At 36.7% G+C, this 16,939-nt stretch overlaps 1 protein-coding gene and 1 long non-coding RNA gene across 2 annotated transcripts in view; one reads left to right on the forward strand and one right to left on the reverse strand.

The window, feature by feature from the left end:
- Nucleotides 1-16,939, reverse strand: part of PLXDC2 (plexin domain containing 2) — a 432,662-nt gene that overhangs the window by 114,961 nt on the left and 300,762 nt on the right. Inside the window, exons 5-6 of the mRNA XM_045787429.2 lie at nt 15,756-15,878; nt 10,653-10,771 (exon numbers count right to left, since the gene is read on the reverse strand). Of these exons, the coding sequence (XP_045643385.1) occupies nt 10,653-10,771; nt 15,756-15,878 (242 nt within the window). The remainder of the gene's footprint in view (nt 1-10,652; nt 10,772-15,755; nt 15,879-16,939) is intronic.
- LOC123785603 (uncharacterized) overlaps nt 1-16,939 on the forward strand; it is a 60,828-nt gene that overhangs the window by 7,265 nt on the left and 36,624 nt on the right. The gene's annotated exons all lie outside the window — the stretch shown is intronic.

Consider the following 16,939-nt stretch of genomic DNA (forward strand, 5'->3'; position numbering starts at 1 on the left):
TTACATCTGAAAAAGATCACCCTGGCTGCTGTGTGATCAAGACTGTAGGGAGCAAGGGGTGACAGAGAAACGAATTAGGAAGGTATCACAGTTGTCTGGATAAGGGATGGGTGGCTTGGACTATACTAGAGTGATACATGTAGGAAGGGGAAGCAATGGAAAGATGGATTCCAGATGAATTGTGAAGGTACTGCTATGAAGCCATGGCATGGATTTGAGGAGGGTGGGAGAAAGAGGAGAGCCAATGGTGTCACCACGGCCTTGGTCTGAGTAGCAGGAAGAATGGCATTGAGCTCTTCATCGGCCACTGTGTTGTGCACCGGCAGGGGTGCTTTCACACTCAGGCCATGAGAAGGGAGTTGTCTGCCTGTGCGGTGGGCCACCTGGGCAGCACTGAAGAAGAGTAGTGAAATGTCCAGAGATGGACTAGATGAGAAGCGGGAGGTTTGGAAAAGGATGATTTTATGGCAGTACCACTGGCCTCAAATGCTTTTCTTTAAAATTTTATAGAGTTCATGAATACAAGCACAGATTTTCTAAAACTGTGGTCTTTTATTATACATTTTATTGAATATTAAAATGAAAATGTACAAGAAGCTCTTAATTCCCCACATTTTCCAAGAAGGCACCCAAGCCTTTTATGAAATAATTACATATCAGGTTTTGAAAACACTACTTTTGGCAATTGAATTAAATGTTTCATATTATAAAAGATTAATGAGGAAAAGATGAACAATTCCAGGCTTTCTCACAGATTTCTTTCAGAAATAGTCTGCCTCTTTCCACCTGATACTGTCATATATTCTTTTTACCTTGCTTTCTTGGACGGTAATTTTTTTATTTCAAGACATCAAAGGCACGGGGCTGTTCTCTCAAAGGATCGTTCATCCTCTCACTTACTGCAGGTAAGGAACTGGGCTGTGTAAGCTCTCTGTGAGCAAGTCAGACCAGTCTGCATGTGAGTATTTAATTAGAGACCATTCTGATGAATCAGGAGGACTGTTAAAAGTTGCATTTAACTTGAATTACTTTGACTAATAGCAACAAAGCAATTGTGTGTGTGTGTCTGTGTATAAATAAACCATCTAGAATTATAGCCAGTGTCACACAAAATTAGTATAAGAAAGGTTCTGTCATATCGTCAGTCATCTATTCTATAGAAGAGTCTCTATGTAAAAGGATATGAAGGACTCAAGTCAGAGAAGCTACAGCCAATGATGATGTCCAAGCACGAAAACTAAACATTTTGCTTTATGGGAAGCTATATTTTTTTATCCTTTCTACAAATTTCCACTATTCTCAAAATGTTTCCTAAGTTAGTTCCTGGGGTTTTCAGGAAGCCATTCTGAAATAGTAGCCACTCTAAACTACAGAAGCTTCTTTTCTTCTTCTTCTTTTTTTTTTTTTTTAAGAAAAAAAGAAATGTAGCTTCATTATTTCCAAGTGCCTGTAACAGTTGCCTTTTTATGATTGAAGCAAAGTTAAGTTTTCACTCGGCCTCTGTATGATTTGTATCGAATCATAAATTTCTGAGAATGAGTTTTACAATTACATTCATTCCACAGGATAGTTACAGAAAAGGAACATTAGCATTGGCTAAAATATGCTTCCATTTCAACTTAACACAGCGTGTATAAATTCTTTTTTTTTTTTTTTTAGGTGTTTGAATTTTCATTCCAGTTTACAGGACACAGATAAGTTTATTATTTAAGTATAAATTTTTCTTTAAGTGATATAGTGAAGCAAATGAAGCCTAGATGCTGAAAGGAGTTGCAATAAGCAGATGAAATTAAGGTAGGAAAAATATCAGGGATGGGCCAAGGTAGGGCAGAGACACTGGTCTTCTCTATTCCGTGGTGTGGTGTCATTCTCCAGGACACAGGGGCCCACATGACACATAAAATGAAGTTTTACATCTCTCTGTAACAGTTAGGGAGAGAACGGCATGCTGCTTGAGTCAGAGGTAATGGAACTTTATTTTCCTCTCTCTTCTGCACTGCAAACCTCACCAAAACATTTGTTTCCATTTTTGCCCCAGCCATCTATCTAATAGGCGGCACAGCATCTCGGCACGGGCTTGACTGTGTGGTGTGTTCGAAGTATGAATCACATGCCTACATGGGAGAAGAATTACTCTACGCTCATTTTCGTTCACTTGCTAATCAGCAACATGGTGTCCAGTAGGTTAATACATATACATTTAAGAAAACCCAAAGCTTATTATTTTACCCGTTCTTACCCATATTGACCTTTAGCTTTAACTTTTAACCTTTAACTTTTAACTTTCTACCTCATCATCTTGAAATGTCAGATCTAGCTTCTGTGTTACTCAGTAGGGCATCCAATTATAAAAAGTCATGCTTTTATTTATTACAATCAAAACAACCCATAAAGTGCTCGGTATTAGTGCTTAGTTGTCTGAAAACTGCATTCCAACAGAAAGGCTTTCAATTCAATTTGACAACATAAAAATCCATTTGCTTTCCTGAATATGGTTAACATTTTACACAATTATTTTAATCCCTTTTTAGCTTAGAGTTACTGAACTCTTTTCATATGCCAGGTATTGAGCACGATGGTGTGAAAGCAAAGGAGAGCCATAAGCCAAAGATAGGTTCTTAACATTCCTCTGTCCCCCATCTTCATAATCACAGCCTATAGGATGTCTGGAAGCAGACAACATACAGCCGATGAGTAAGGACAGCCCCTCTATTAGAAGAGGAGTTTCAAACTGAATCTCTACATAAACTAGCGCTAGCCTGGGGTAAGAAACAAGAAATTGCTGTGGGAGAAACTGGAGGGAACATACCCTGAGCACACTTCCCAGCCAACGGCTGCTACGTAGAAATGTAGAGCAAGTGACGGGAGGCTTTTGATTTCTCAAGGGGCAATGCAAATTTGTATTTGTATTTAAAACCCATTGATATCTAAATGTTGGCAACATATCCATTTTACAAATACACACACACACACAGACACACACAGACACAGACACAGACACACACACACACACACACACACACACACACACACACATCACTGGGACCTCTGATTTAAAGACTGCCCCCAACAGAAGTAACAACTGGAGTTGGAGCTTCATATAAAATAAGACAATGAGGCAGATGTCTGTCTGAAGAAGGCGGTGTAAATGGGCTCAGGACAGTAAAACTATGGTGGGAACTTTCTCTGGGCCTACAGCTAGACGAGGGAGCTTGTCTATACATGGCCAGGGAATAATGCACAAGGGGAAAAGAGCGGGCATTGGGAAACTCCTTGGGCTTGGAAAGATCTTTCACCTCAGAGAAGTAGGTCTTCAAGGAGAAAGTGCACCATAAAGATTAAATACATTGCCCAAGAACACATAACAGTTACGGGCAGGGCCAGCATTAGAACAAGTTTCTGTTGCTTTTTTCTTTTTTTAAAGATTTATTTATTTATTTCAGAGAGAGAGAGAACACATAAGTGGGGAGAGGGGCAGAGGGAGAGACAGAATCCTCAAGCAGACTCCCTGCTAAGTGTGGAGTCCAATGTGGGGCTCGATCCCAGGACCCTGAGATCATGACCTGAGCTGAAATCAAGCGTCGGGCGCTTAACCCACTGAGCCACCCAGGTGCCCCCAAGGTTCTGCTTCTAAAATTGTTTCTTCTAGGTAGGTCCTTCTACCTTTGCTACTTTGTATTTATTTATTTATACCCATGGCATTTGTTATTGGAGCATTATAAAGGGAAAATGGTTCAATTTGTCATTTTCTTACACTGTGTAATTAAAAAGAAATGAAAACATCAGGAGCTTTTATATGTGATATAACTAAAAAAATAAAATACATCCACAAATGCAAATGAATTAGATCCTAAACAAAGGCATGTAGATACAATTTTATATTTCATGTATTTAAAATATAGACAACCCTATAATGTAAAATCACCCATGTCTACATCTTCTTTAGAATGATTTCTTGAGATTTTATAATCAGCATTTTTTGTCATCTGGGTTTTGTCAACCTGGCATCATAAATTAATTAAATAAATGTTATTTGAGTAAAAATATATAAATATATGAACATATAATGTATAGGTATATATTTCATACACGTATGTATATGTATGTGTGTGTGTGTGTGTGTGTGTGTGTGTGTGTGTGTGTATACACATACATATAACTCTACTGGCACAACTATAAAGTTTTTTGGATGCATATATATTATATAAACACATGTCCAACATTCTCACACACAGAGCAATAGCCATAAATGCAAATAACTTCGTATCAATGGCAAATGTTTCACTGCTCAGGTCTTTTTGGGTTTCTTTTATGCTCTTGGATTATTTTTTTCCATAAATTCTACCAGCTCAGCAAGTGTTCATCTTTCAATACTTTCAGGATGATTACCATGAATGAAGAAGCATTACAGTTTAAATAAGAGAAACAGTCTTAAAAGAAATTTTAAAAAATGCATTAAGGGTGCCATTTAAACCTACACCTAGCTGGCAATGGTGATTTATGAACTATGCATTCTTCTACAGAAACAGTGGATGTTACACTGAAGTACATTAAGTTTAAATACTTACATGGTAAAATAGATTAGAAAGTGATTTTATTTAATAAACAATAAAGTTCCTCTATACTGACCTCCTCTAAAATTTGCTGAAGGAGATAGTAAGGTATTCAACCAAGAAAATGGATAGAATAGGCCGACTCGCAGGTAGGGTATACACTCTATGATTTCCCCCTGCTGCCATATAGAAGGATTATATGACTTTCTTTTTTTTTAAATTGCATTGTCTGAAATTGATGATTACCCTGTCCCTCCCATGAGCTGGTTAAAAAAAAATGACCAAATTTGCAAGAGAAACAAAAAGAATCACATCCTCCCCTATTTTGTATCTAAAGTAACAATAAATTCAAAATACAAGAGGAGAAATAATACAATAAATTCAAAATACAAAAGAGAAACACAAGTCAGAGGAAATGCAACTTCTGAAAAATGATGGTATACTAGGAAAGACAGCATCAGGATCGTAAGAAATCTGACTTCAAACCCCTAATGTTTTTGGAATGAAATCTGTGAATAGGTAGGTTCCTTGTTACATTATCCATGGTCCCATATTTTAGGTCTGTATCTACTGTAATCAAGCAAACAAGCCTCATTATTCAATAGTAACTAAAAGTAATATAAAGAACATGGGCTCTAGGTCACAGCTGGTTATTAACAGAATAGGAAATGGAAATACGATTTTCCAAATTCCAATTGTCTAAGAAAGGGTGCGTGTTTTATTTTTTATTATTTTTTAACCTATGTACAACCTCTTCTCATTTTTTAAAAGATTAATAAAATAAATAAGATAAATGCTATAAAGGGCAAACCATTCTTACCTGTGCTCTCGAGGGGGCAGAGTTATAGTACAATAATGACTAGCCAGGAAAGACTGTCCAAGATATTGAAGTTAGTGAAGCAGTTCAGTCATTTCTCTTTCTTTCTTTTTTCTTTCTTTCTTTCTTTCTTTCTTTCTTTCTTTCTTTCTTTCTTTCTTTCTTTCTTTCTTTCTTTCTTTCTTTTCCTTCCTTCCTTCCTTCCTTCCTTCCTTCCTTCCTTCCTTCCTTCCTTCCCTTTTTTTAAAAAAATTTATTTACTTATTTTAGAGAGAGAGTGCATGAGAACAGGGGTGGGGTGGGAGGGGTAAAGCAAAGGGAGAGAGAAATTTAAGCAGACTTCTCACTGAGTATGGTGTGTGACACAGGGCTCAACAGGGGGCTCAATCTCACGACCCCTAGATCAGGACCCAGAGATCATGATCTAAACTGAAAACGAGTCAGATGCTTAACTGACTGTACCATCCAGTCGCCCCCAGTTTAGTTATTTCTTGAAAAGGAAGCTTGGAGGGAGGCAGTACTGTACAGTGATTAGGCCTACAGGCTCTGAAGTCATATTGCCTTGGATGAATCTTTAATAATTTTGAGAAAGTTACTGAATGTCTGTAGGTGTTTCAGTTTTCTTCTCTATAAATGATAAAAGCAACTAACTCTTTTTTTAGTGAGAATTATATGAGATAAATTTTAAGCACTTAGGTCTCTGGCTGGCATATATGAAGAGCTCAGTAAATACTAGATTGTATCAAATTAGGAGATAGTTATTAAAAGTGAATGGGACTTACGGTCATGGCAGACAAACTTGTAAAAGGCCATTTCTCCTACTGAGATCAAACAGGAAAGATAAACAACATATGGAAAGTACCTGTTGAAGGCATCAGGTGACTAGCAAAGAGCAAAGACTTGAAAAGACAAGATTCCAGAGAAAGGAAATCACAGAAGTGAATGCAATACCACTTTCCTATCAAGGCATTTGGCAATTTACAAGCAGATTTAGAGACTGAGAAAGTGAACAGAACTTCAGACAGTCTCATGGAGCTGAGGAAAACACAGGGGTTCAGGGCCATTAAGGCAAAAGGTCCTGTAGTAAAACCCAGGCCTGGGTGGAGATTCCTGAGGGCCTACTTTCTAAGAGTATGTGCTAACCAGAAATACACCAGTCTTTACAAGGACTGATGCTCAGCTTGGAATGAGGTTAGCCCTGACAGTATTAAACTAATCTGTTCCATCCTACCTGCCAAACAGAAAAAGGAAACCCTCACTGGAGGAAGAAAACATCATCCACCACCTCAAGTATCATTTTAGTAGTTTGTAAACAATGCCCAACATCCAATCAAAAATTATCTGGCATGCAAGGAGACAGGACCAACGAATGAAAATCTAGAGGAGAAGGAAGAAAAAGACAGATGGCAGAAACAGATCCATAGGAAATCTAGATATTAGTCATCAGCCATAAACTTTAAAGGAACTGTTATTAATATATTTAGGAAAGAGAGGGCAAGACGGTTAATTTTATCAAGTAATTAAATCTATGCACAAGACACAAATGGATACTATGAAATTGGAAAATGCATAAAGTGAACAGTTGGTAATCCGATAGAAAATTAAGAAAAAGACAATATGCTTTTCTGGCTTTTGCTTCATCCTAAGTCAATGGTATCTTTGAAGTAAACTAAAATAAACAGCTGTGTAACAATGGGGATATATAACTTAAAACAGAATTTTAAGGCTTTGGTTCAATAATACAGAGCTACAACCTCAGGAGAGGTAACTTATTTCTTTAAAGGAATCAGAGCCTCCACTATTCCTCTCACCAGTATGGCTAGAAGAACATTGGGATTTTGATGGGTTAAAATTGAATGCCCCAAACAAATCTGTATTCACTCTTATTTTAAACAGCAGTAGTACTCTCCTATCTCAATCCTATTACAAGCAAAATTGTTATAAGTGCAAATGTATGTTCCAATTTTGACCATTATTGATCTAGTTTGCACTGTGAAAAATTATACTGTTGGAGAAATTACTGTATGAGAAACATGACAGAGTTTAAGGTCATCTGAGTGGTTAGTACGGGGAGTTGGCACTTAAAGAGTTACTAAAAGAAACATAATTATCTACTGGAATAAATCATTTGAGGGAAATAAAAATGAAGTTTGTGTCAGGAAGTTTATTCAATGCCTTACTAATTTTACTCTACAATTAAACCAAGTGCTCTATTGGTAGTTTTTGAACACATCAGATTTTTTTCTCTCACTCACATAAAATAAAATAAAACAAAGCTGGTATTAGCCAGTTAGAAGCAACTTAGTACAGAAAGAATTGCACTTAGTTCCCTATCTATAATGTTGGTTCTGTAAATTTAACCTGGATAGGAACACAAAATTATACTCTTTATTATGTCCTTATGATTTCCGTTTAACTAGGAGTACTTCCGTTTTTTTTTTTTTTTAAAGATTTTATTTATTTATTTGACAGAGAGAGAGACAGCCAGTGAGAGTGGGAACACAAGCAGGGGAAGTGGAAGAGGAAGAAGCAGGCCCCCAGCGGAGGAGCCTGATGTGGGGCTCGATTCCAGAACGCTGGGATCACGCCCTGAGCTGAAGGCAGAGACACTTAACAACTGAGCCACCCAGGCCTCCCTAACTAGGAGTACTTCTAACTGTATGAGATTGTAATTGTGTCATATGTTGGAGTCAGATAAAAAGATTATTAAACACCAAACATTAACCAATATTTATTAAAAAACAAATGAAAGATATATTTGTGAATTGTTATACATAATCTCCTTGGGAAAAAAAAAATGTTGAGGTACCTTGGAATCACCAAATTAGAGCCTTTAGTCCTGGATTTGTCCTTAACTAGCTCTGTGTCCTCAAGCATGTCATTTAACCTTTCTGACGCAGTCTGCTCAGCTATAAAGTAAAGATAATTGTGTATGATCTAATTCCATAACTAGGCTACACACATTTGTTAAAACCTTCATGTGCCAGTGCCTTTATGAATATTAAGAATATAAGATATCACTGAAGAATTGAAAACTATACTGTATAGGAAAGCACTTTGTCAAGGTTAATATATTATGCAAACAACTGTTTTATGCTGTTGTGATCAAAAATGTTTTTCTAGAAGTGTTAGAAGTGTCTAGCTCTAAGTGTCTAGCTTTCTCCTCAAATGCAAGGGAACCCTTACTGTGGCCAATTTTACAAACAGAAATTTGCAACAGCAAAATAAAATGCCTGACAATTACTGGAAAAATATTCAGGGAGAATATGAAATAAAAAGCCGCTTTCTAACCAGACAGAGAAAGGACAATAAGACAAATAATAAAGTAGTGACTTCTTTAGAACTCTGAGTTCAGAAGGACTAGTGTTCAATAGGATAATAGTCTGGAAACATAAAGAAAGTATTAAAATTGCCTATCAGTGCAATATTCCCCATGACAAAATAGGAAAATCACAGTGGAAAACTTTTCTTTGATTAATAAAGAAAAAAAACATTTTAAAAATACCAAATCCACTACAAAGAAGGAATAGGAAAAATGAACTGCTACTCTGCAATGTGAGGCACCCATTGAGAACAGTATAAAAATGATGATTTTAATAATAAAGATTAGGAAAAGAGACCACAATAAAAACAAACAAACAAACAAACAAAACCCTCTGTTTTGAAAAAGCCCACAGTCAGTGAAATTTAAGACCCTAGACTTTCTGACTCTACATCTTTCCAGAAACTTTGCCACTGCTGGTTAAAATACTTGAAAACTAACATTCTATAACGATACTCTGCAGTCTCAGGATTATACTAGATTATTATGAAACTAGAAATGAATGAGTCCCTTTGAGCTCTATTCTCCCATCTTGCAAGTAAGGTGATATAAGAATATGATGGGCTATGATACCAAAACATAGCTGAGCAAAAAGAAGCACCAAGCAGACCAGATTCTATATTCTATTCTGTTTATATTATTGCCCCAAGTAAACGATTAATTCCACATGGAAGAATTCTTCAAAGGAGTGGAAATATTTAAAATGACTATAGGATTTCCAACAGCTGACCTAGTTAATTGCAATATAACTACCCCTCACTTTATAGAAAAGATGTATCTCAGAAGACTTGACCAAAGTGAATCATTTTAAAATTGTTGACATCCTTTTAATAGTCAGGGATTCATTTGCTAACAAAAAATAACCCTTCAAATGAGATACTGAGTCTGTATTATTATAAATACCCATTAACCCATGGGTTAATAATGCCCATCATCAATTCATATTGTCAAAATTTCTCTCATGCCTAGTGACTGCCGAAAACATTACATCTATTGTTCCTGGAATTTTATTCTTATATTTGTTTTCTTCCCCAAAAGTTTAGGTTGTCTAATAGACTGTGATTATATATTGTTAATAGAGTTTTTAAACTAAACATGCTATTATTCTAATTTAGACATTTTGTTAATTTAAGGCTATAATTTAGTAAATTCCCATTCTTTACTTTGTGCATTTGGTAAAATGAAAGAAACCATAAGTTTAAATTCCATTATTCTTTCTGTCACTTAGAACGCTAATTAATTTTGCCTATCAGGTTGAAATATGCACTGGAAATTGTGGGTCCTGATATACTTTCGGTATTGGGTCACCGAGCCACACAAATTTTCATGTATACTAATACTGTGGAATTAGAATCAAAACATGTCACAGAAATTAACAAGGCAAAAAGAAACAAAAAATAAATATAATCAAATGTAGGAGAGAAATCCTTCCAAGTTGGAAATACTTTTTCTTAGAGATATTTCATTATAATATCATCAGGATATAATCAATAATTCTATGAAATTCATCGATCATAATGCCAATGATATCAGAATACAAAACAAAATCCAAAGAATTAACAATCAGTGCTACCTAGTTGATTAAAAAATTTTTTTGTATGAAGCAAAAGAAACCATGACATGAGGGGCGCCTGGGTGGCACAGAAGTTAAAGCGTCTGCCTTCAGCTCAGGGGGTGATCCCGGCGTTATGGGATCAAGCCCCACATCAGGCTCCTCCGCTATGAGCCTGCTTCTTCCTCTCCCACTCCCCCTGCTTGTGTTCCGTCTCTCGCTGGCTGTCTCTACCTCTGTCGAATAAATAAATAAAATCTTAAAAAAAAAAAAAAAAAGAAAGAAACCATGACATGAGAAAGTGATCTGAGGTTCTTGACTATAAAATGTCCCTTTCTTGACGCTTGGAGAAAAAGATAGAGAGAGGTCAAGATCAAGGGGAAAGGACATCAGCAATACATTACTTACTTCTTTGTATCCAAAGATGATGCGTCCATCCATGAGGAGGGTTGCCTGGAATGTGAAGCTTCCCAGGTTGTAATTATCCTGGAGATGTACATGGTCCCACTGGACAACAAGGGCTGTGCCTATAAACCCCATTGAAACAGAAGAAATGCATTGATAAAAATATATCAATCAATTCTGGTGAGAGACTTCACAACACCATGGATATAGTCTTCAAATCCAGTAGTTGTGCCATTTGAATTTTATGTGGTTAACTGGAATTCTGTTATTGAAACAGTATTTGGGATATTTTTAAACAATTGAGTATTCTCTAAATATTTAGTAAAATCTAATCTCATACTGAGGTTAATATTGAGCCCAGTATGAGGGAATTTTGCCTTAGGAAGTCCATTAATGTTAATGGGTACTGTCTGCTTAAATTTCTATGAGCCGCTTTCGAAATGCAGCCCAAGTGGATTGAATGAACTTCAAATACATTTGACAAATGCTGAGAAAGAAATGAACACGTTCAGGAAAGCTAGAATCATATATAAAAGACCTGAAAATGTCTCTGCGATACTTAGAATTATACCCTTCCATGCTGAAAAAACTTCCTTCAGCACTAATGGGAATTTTCTTCTCTGGTTCACAATGCCTGCATTTCTGTCTTTGTTGTATTGCTTCAAGGAGGCTGCCAGGCAGCCTAAAGGGCCCCAAGCAAAGATTTCTGAAGCCTGCTTGAAGTTTGCTGGGATGAACGGATCTTTAGTGCTATGTTTCATATTCTGATGAGTCAATTTGCCAGAATTAACTATAAAACTATTAACATGAAATGTGAACTGAAACAGTTTAATAGCCACCGATGAGAAGTCATAGTTTGGTTTTAAATGGCATTTTTATTTTCTATTTTTTCCTGAAAGAAAAACAAAATGAGCAGCTCAGACATTTGCTTAGCTCTAAGTATTGCATTTTTCGGTTGGTTAAAAAAAAAATCATGTTTACATTCTGTGAAAAATGTTTTACAGAAAGGAAAAAAATGTTTTTACAGAAAATGAAATTCACAGAACTAAAAGAGATACACTTATCTCCCAGGTCACTAAACATCTGATTAAAAAGGAAAAAAACCAAGATTGTATGACAGAGAGCTTCTGGGTTAGTGGAGATGGGGAGTTGCTGGGAGAGTAGTGTGCCCAGGGAGGGCATGCAAGCTCTGTGCCTCTTCCCACATGCCTTGCCCTATGCCCTCCTTCCATCTGACTGCTCATGAGTTAATCCCTGTACCTGATGATTGATGTAAAAAGAATACTGTCTTCACTGTGTTTTTGAGTTCAACATAATGCTGAGAGCTTTTGACCAAGATGGTGACATAGGAGGCTTCTGAATTTCCCTCCTCCCATGGACACACACAATGTACACCCCGAGCTACACATGGAGCAACTTCCTCTGAGAGAAATCTAAAAACTAGCCGAGTACCTGCTATAATTTGGGCAACTGAGAAAATACGCACATTGAAACTGCATGTATCTAGGAGCTGTGATCCCCTCTGGAGCTCAGAAGCTCCAGCTGGCACTTCCCCCACCTTCTTCCTTTTGCTCACTCTGACAATAAAAACAGGTCACCAACATCCTTCTGGAAAGGAGCTTGCACATGTCTGGCACCCAGCTTTTGTTGCTCCCACCCGAGAGATAGGCCCCCAGATCACCTGGTTCTGATAGACGACCGGATTTGCATTTACAAGTCCCACAGGCCTGGTGCAGGCAAAGAGGCAACAGGTATGCCCATGAGTACTTGCCATGGCTATGCCCCCAGGGCTCAGCAGAAAAGGAACACGCAAAAATGGCTATCTCCTACTCTTTCCCTGGCAAGGCTGTAGCTATGTACTTTATAAGCGGTAGCATGAAGGTCTGGCTTCTCAGTAGTTCAGTTAGCTGCTTACTATTATCCTCCCCAGGGCCCAAAAGAGCCAATGAGCACTTCCTCCACCATCTCCCTCTGGCTAACTCCAACAATAAAACCAAGTTTCTGATATCTTCCTTGAAAGGGCTTGTCCACACACCTAGTGTCCCCACTTTTACAGCTGTCATCCAAGGTTTAGGCAGCCAAATCACCTCACTCTGATAGCCAATGAGGCTTGTATTTACAAATCCTCGAGGATTATAGCAAATAAACAGTTTCTAAATGGGTGAAAGAGCACCCCCTTATAGCTAGTAGAGAGACCAGGCAAAAATGTCTATCTCCCAGTTTCCCCCTGGAAGCAGTTTGACTGCATGCTTTCTTAGCTGCTGCCTGAGGGCCTGGCTCCAGATCAACCCCACGTGTCGGTGTTGACTATGATCACTCCCTTTGAGACACTCATGGGTCTTGGCACACTCTCAACGACTGGGAACCACTAAGAGCAAAAACAGTGTCAGGGATAATCGTAGAGATTTGAGAGACAACCAGGGGCCTGGGCTGGGCTTATGGATGCACTTTGTGTCCTACATAAACCACTCTGACAAGACTGGATGAAGTGGCTATTTTATCTACTGCGCAGAAACTAATAGAGTCAAGAAAAGTGAAAACACACACACACACAGAAATATGTTCCAAACAAAAGAACAATGAAACAGCAGTCAGTTAATTTACCTAAATGAGTTCGAAACAGCAGTCATAAAGATACTCATTGAGGTTACAAGAGCAATACATGAACAAAGTGAGAAGCTTATAATAGCTTCGAAAACAATAAAATACTTAGGAATAAACTTAAATAAGGAGACGAAAGATCTGTATGTTGAAAATTGTAAGATACTGATGATAGAAATTGAGGAGACACAAATAATGTAAAAGTATTTCATATACATGGACTGGAAGAATTAATCTTGTTAAAAATCATACTACCCAAAGCAATCTATAGATTCAATGCAATCCTTACAAAAATTCTAATGACATTTTTCACAGATATAAAACAGAACCCTAAAATTTGTATGGAAACATAAAAGACTCCAACTAGCTAAGCAATTTCGAAAAAGAAAAACAAAACTGGCAGCATCACACTTTCTGATTCCAAAGTATTACAAAGCTCTAGTAATCAAAGCAGTATGGTACTGGCATAACGATAGACACCTAGATTCATGGAACATAATAGACAGCCCAGAAATAAACCTGTTCTTATGTGGTCAATTAATTTTCAATAAAGAAGCCAAGAATATACAATGGGGAAAGGATGGTCTCTTCAATAAATTGTGCTGGGAAAAGTGGATAGCCACGTACAAAAAAGGTGAAACCGAACCCCTAAATTACTGTACACAAAAATCAACTCAAATTGGATTAAAGGCTTGACTATAAGGCCTGCAACTACAAAAGTCATAGAAGAAAACACAGAGGGTAAGCTCCTTGAAATGTCTCAGGAATGATGTTTTTGGATTTGACACCAAAAGGAACAAAAATAAGTTGGATTATGTCAGACAAAAAATCTTCTGCACAGCAAAGGAAACCAACAAAATGAAAAGGCAGCTTAGGGATTGGGAAAAACAACAACAACAACTTGCAGACTACATATCCAGTAACATGTTAATATCCAAAATATACAAGGAACTGATATAACTAAATAGGAAACAAACAAAAAATGGACAAAGGACCTGAATAGCCATTTTTCTCAAGATGATAAACAAATGGCGAACAGGTATATGAAAAAATGCTCAACAACACCAGTCTTGAAGGAAACACAAATCAAAAGCACAATGAGGCATCACCTCACACCTGTTACGATGTCTACTATGAAAAAGAGAAGAGATAACGAATGGTGGAGAGGATGTGGAGAACAAGAAGACCATGTAGTCTGTTGGAAATGTTAACTGTCATGGTCACTAGGAAAACAGTATGGAGGTTCCTCAAGAAACTAAAAACAGAACTACAGTACGATCTAGTAGTCCCACTACAGCGTATACACCCAAGGAAACAAAATCACTTCTCAAAGAGATCCCTGTACTTTCTTGTTCATTGCAGCATTATTCGTACTAGCCAAATATGCAAACAACTTCAGTGTCTAGCTACAGATGAGTGGATAAGGGACACACACACTGGAATACTATCCAGCCTTTAAAAAAGTGAGAATGTGCCTCTGTGACCACATAAATGAATGAATCTGGAGGGCATTATGCTAAGTGAGATAAGCCAAACAGAGAAAAGGAAAAACTGCATAGTATCACTTATATGTGGGACCTAAAAACAAAACAAAACACAGTTGAACTCATAGAAATAGAGTTTAGAGTATTGGTTGCCAGCAGCTAGAGGGTGAAGAAAATAGGAAGAGGTTGGTAAGAATAAGGTCTGAGGATCTGATATATAACATGGTGACCATAGCTTCTAATACTGTATCTTCTACTCGAAATTTTCTGAGAGTAAAACCAGTGTTCTCACCAGAAAAAAAAAAAAAAGGTAAATATGTGAAATGATGAATGTGTTAATTAACTTCACGGTGGGGACCCTGTTGCAATGGATACCTATATCAAATTGTCACCCTGTACACTTCCAATATAGAACTGTATTTGTTTCTTTGCGGTAAAAATTTAGATGCCAAAAAAAAATTTATTTTTAAATTTTTTCTTGGTGCTTTTAATCATAGGCTCTACTTCCTATTTTAAAGTCAGGAGAACTTGATTTTCATAGTGCATTTTAACTATCCACTACCTTATTTTTTAAAAGGTGTGTTCATCTTATGGTATAAATGGCTCATAAGTTTTAGAAATTTAATATCAATATATTATGCCACTTGCCTCTATTTGAAGATAACAAATTATCCTTATTTAGTTTTTTTAATAGTAAGGACTTACCACAAATAGCATCAAATAAATTTATCTGCTTTGTTTGAGATGTCATTTATAGCAATTCATGTATTATAATGCCTCACAGGTGTTAATAAACATTTGTTGAATGAACAAATGAATGAATAAACGAGTGACTTTGGACCATACACTTCAATCCACATATTAACAGTTACAGTATAATATTTGTCATCGCAAGCCATTTTCATCAAGGACTTTATAATCCAGTTTACAAAAAAAACTCCAGGTTACAAAAGATTAATATGAATTTGATGATCGATGTTCAAAAGTACACATCCAGTAAAACAGGCTAATCAATACATACCATTATCAAAATACCGGACTGTTGAATTTCTGGATACACTGGGGTCGAAATTTGCCATTAAAGGTGCTATGTACTGCGTGGCCGTTAGCATGCGATGTACAACTTCTCCAGTGTATATGAAACCTGTCATCACAAAAACAGGAACTACATTAAGGAAAAGCCCAGATAACATTTTAATTAAAACACCTCCAACTTAATTGCAGCCACATTTTGAAAATAAAACAGCATAGTAGCTAAAAAAAAGGAACATAATTAATGCCTCAATGTCTGATCAACAATAGTCAGATCTCGATTAAGTAACACAATCTCATAATTTTGTAGTAGCTTGCAGACTGGTAAGTCAGAAATCTAGAATATGTACAACTTTAATTGTGGGAAAAGTGACTATTTCCTGGAAGAGATCATTAGGCTAAAAAGGCTAATACAGCATAGTAAGTAATTAAAATATTCAACCTGCCATTATTAATCTCGTTATTTTAACACTAGCTGAACATGCAAGTCCTTTTTACAAATGAATGCATTTTCGTGATGTTTAATTGCATTTTCATGAAGTTTAATTGCATTTCTCAAACTGTAATCTCAGTTTGGGACATTTTAGAAACCATACATGGATATCTTTAACACTCAAATGCAGAAAATGTTCTGGACCTTACTTTCAAAATTGAAAGAATGTTAAACACCCATGGAAAAACTTGCACATTTCTCAGTTTTAATATTACTAGCGCTCTATTAAGGAGAAAAATATTACATGTTGCATATAAAAGGGTAAAACACTGATAATGCTCCAATGCCTCTCCATTTAGAGAGTTATCAATTGCAGTCTATTCTAGTGGTTGGAGAATGAGAGAGAATTAACTACAGAGAACTTTGTATTGAATTAACTTTCAATAGCCCCTATGTTACAACCTTGCCCACTTCCAATTATCCACTCTGGCTTTATTTTGCGGATTATCTACGACAAATTATTAATCCTATACTGACTTCTTGCCTCCAAGGTCTTTAGCTTCCTAAAAGGAGAGTCAGCTCAGGGAATAACTAATTTTAATCTTAATCTAAGAAATGCACAATTAAGAACATACATGTAAATAGGCACACCCACATACAATATTATAAAATAAAACCCAATTATTTGTGAGAACGCAATTGTACAAATGTTTAGCCAATCACAGGTTAACTAGACACCT

This window comes from Ursus americanus, chromosome 31 (assembly GCF_024610735.1).
Source record: "Ursus americanus isolate L20-20 chromosome 31, mUrsAme1.1.p, whole genome shotgun sequence".
Taxonomy (NCBI): domain Eukaryota; kingdom Metazoa; phylum Chordata; class Mammalia; order Carnivora; family Ursidae; genus Ursus; species Ursus americanus.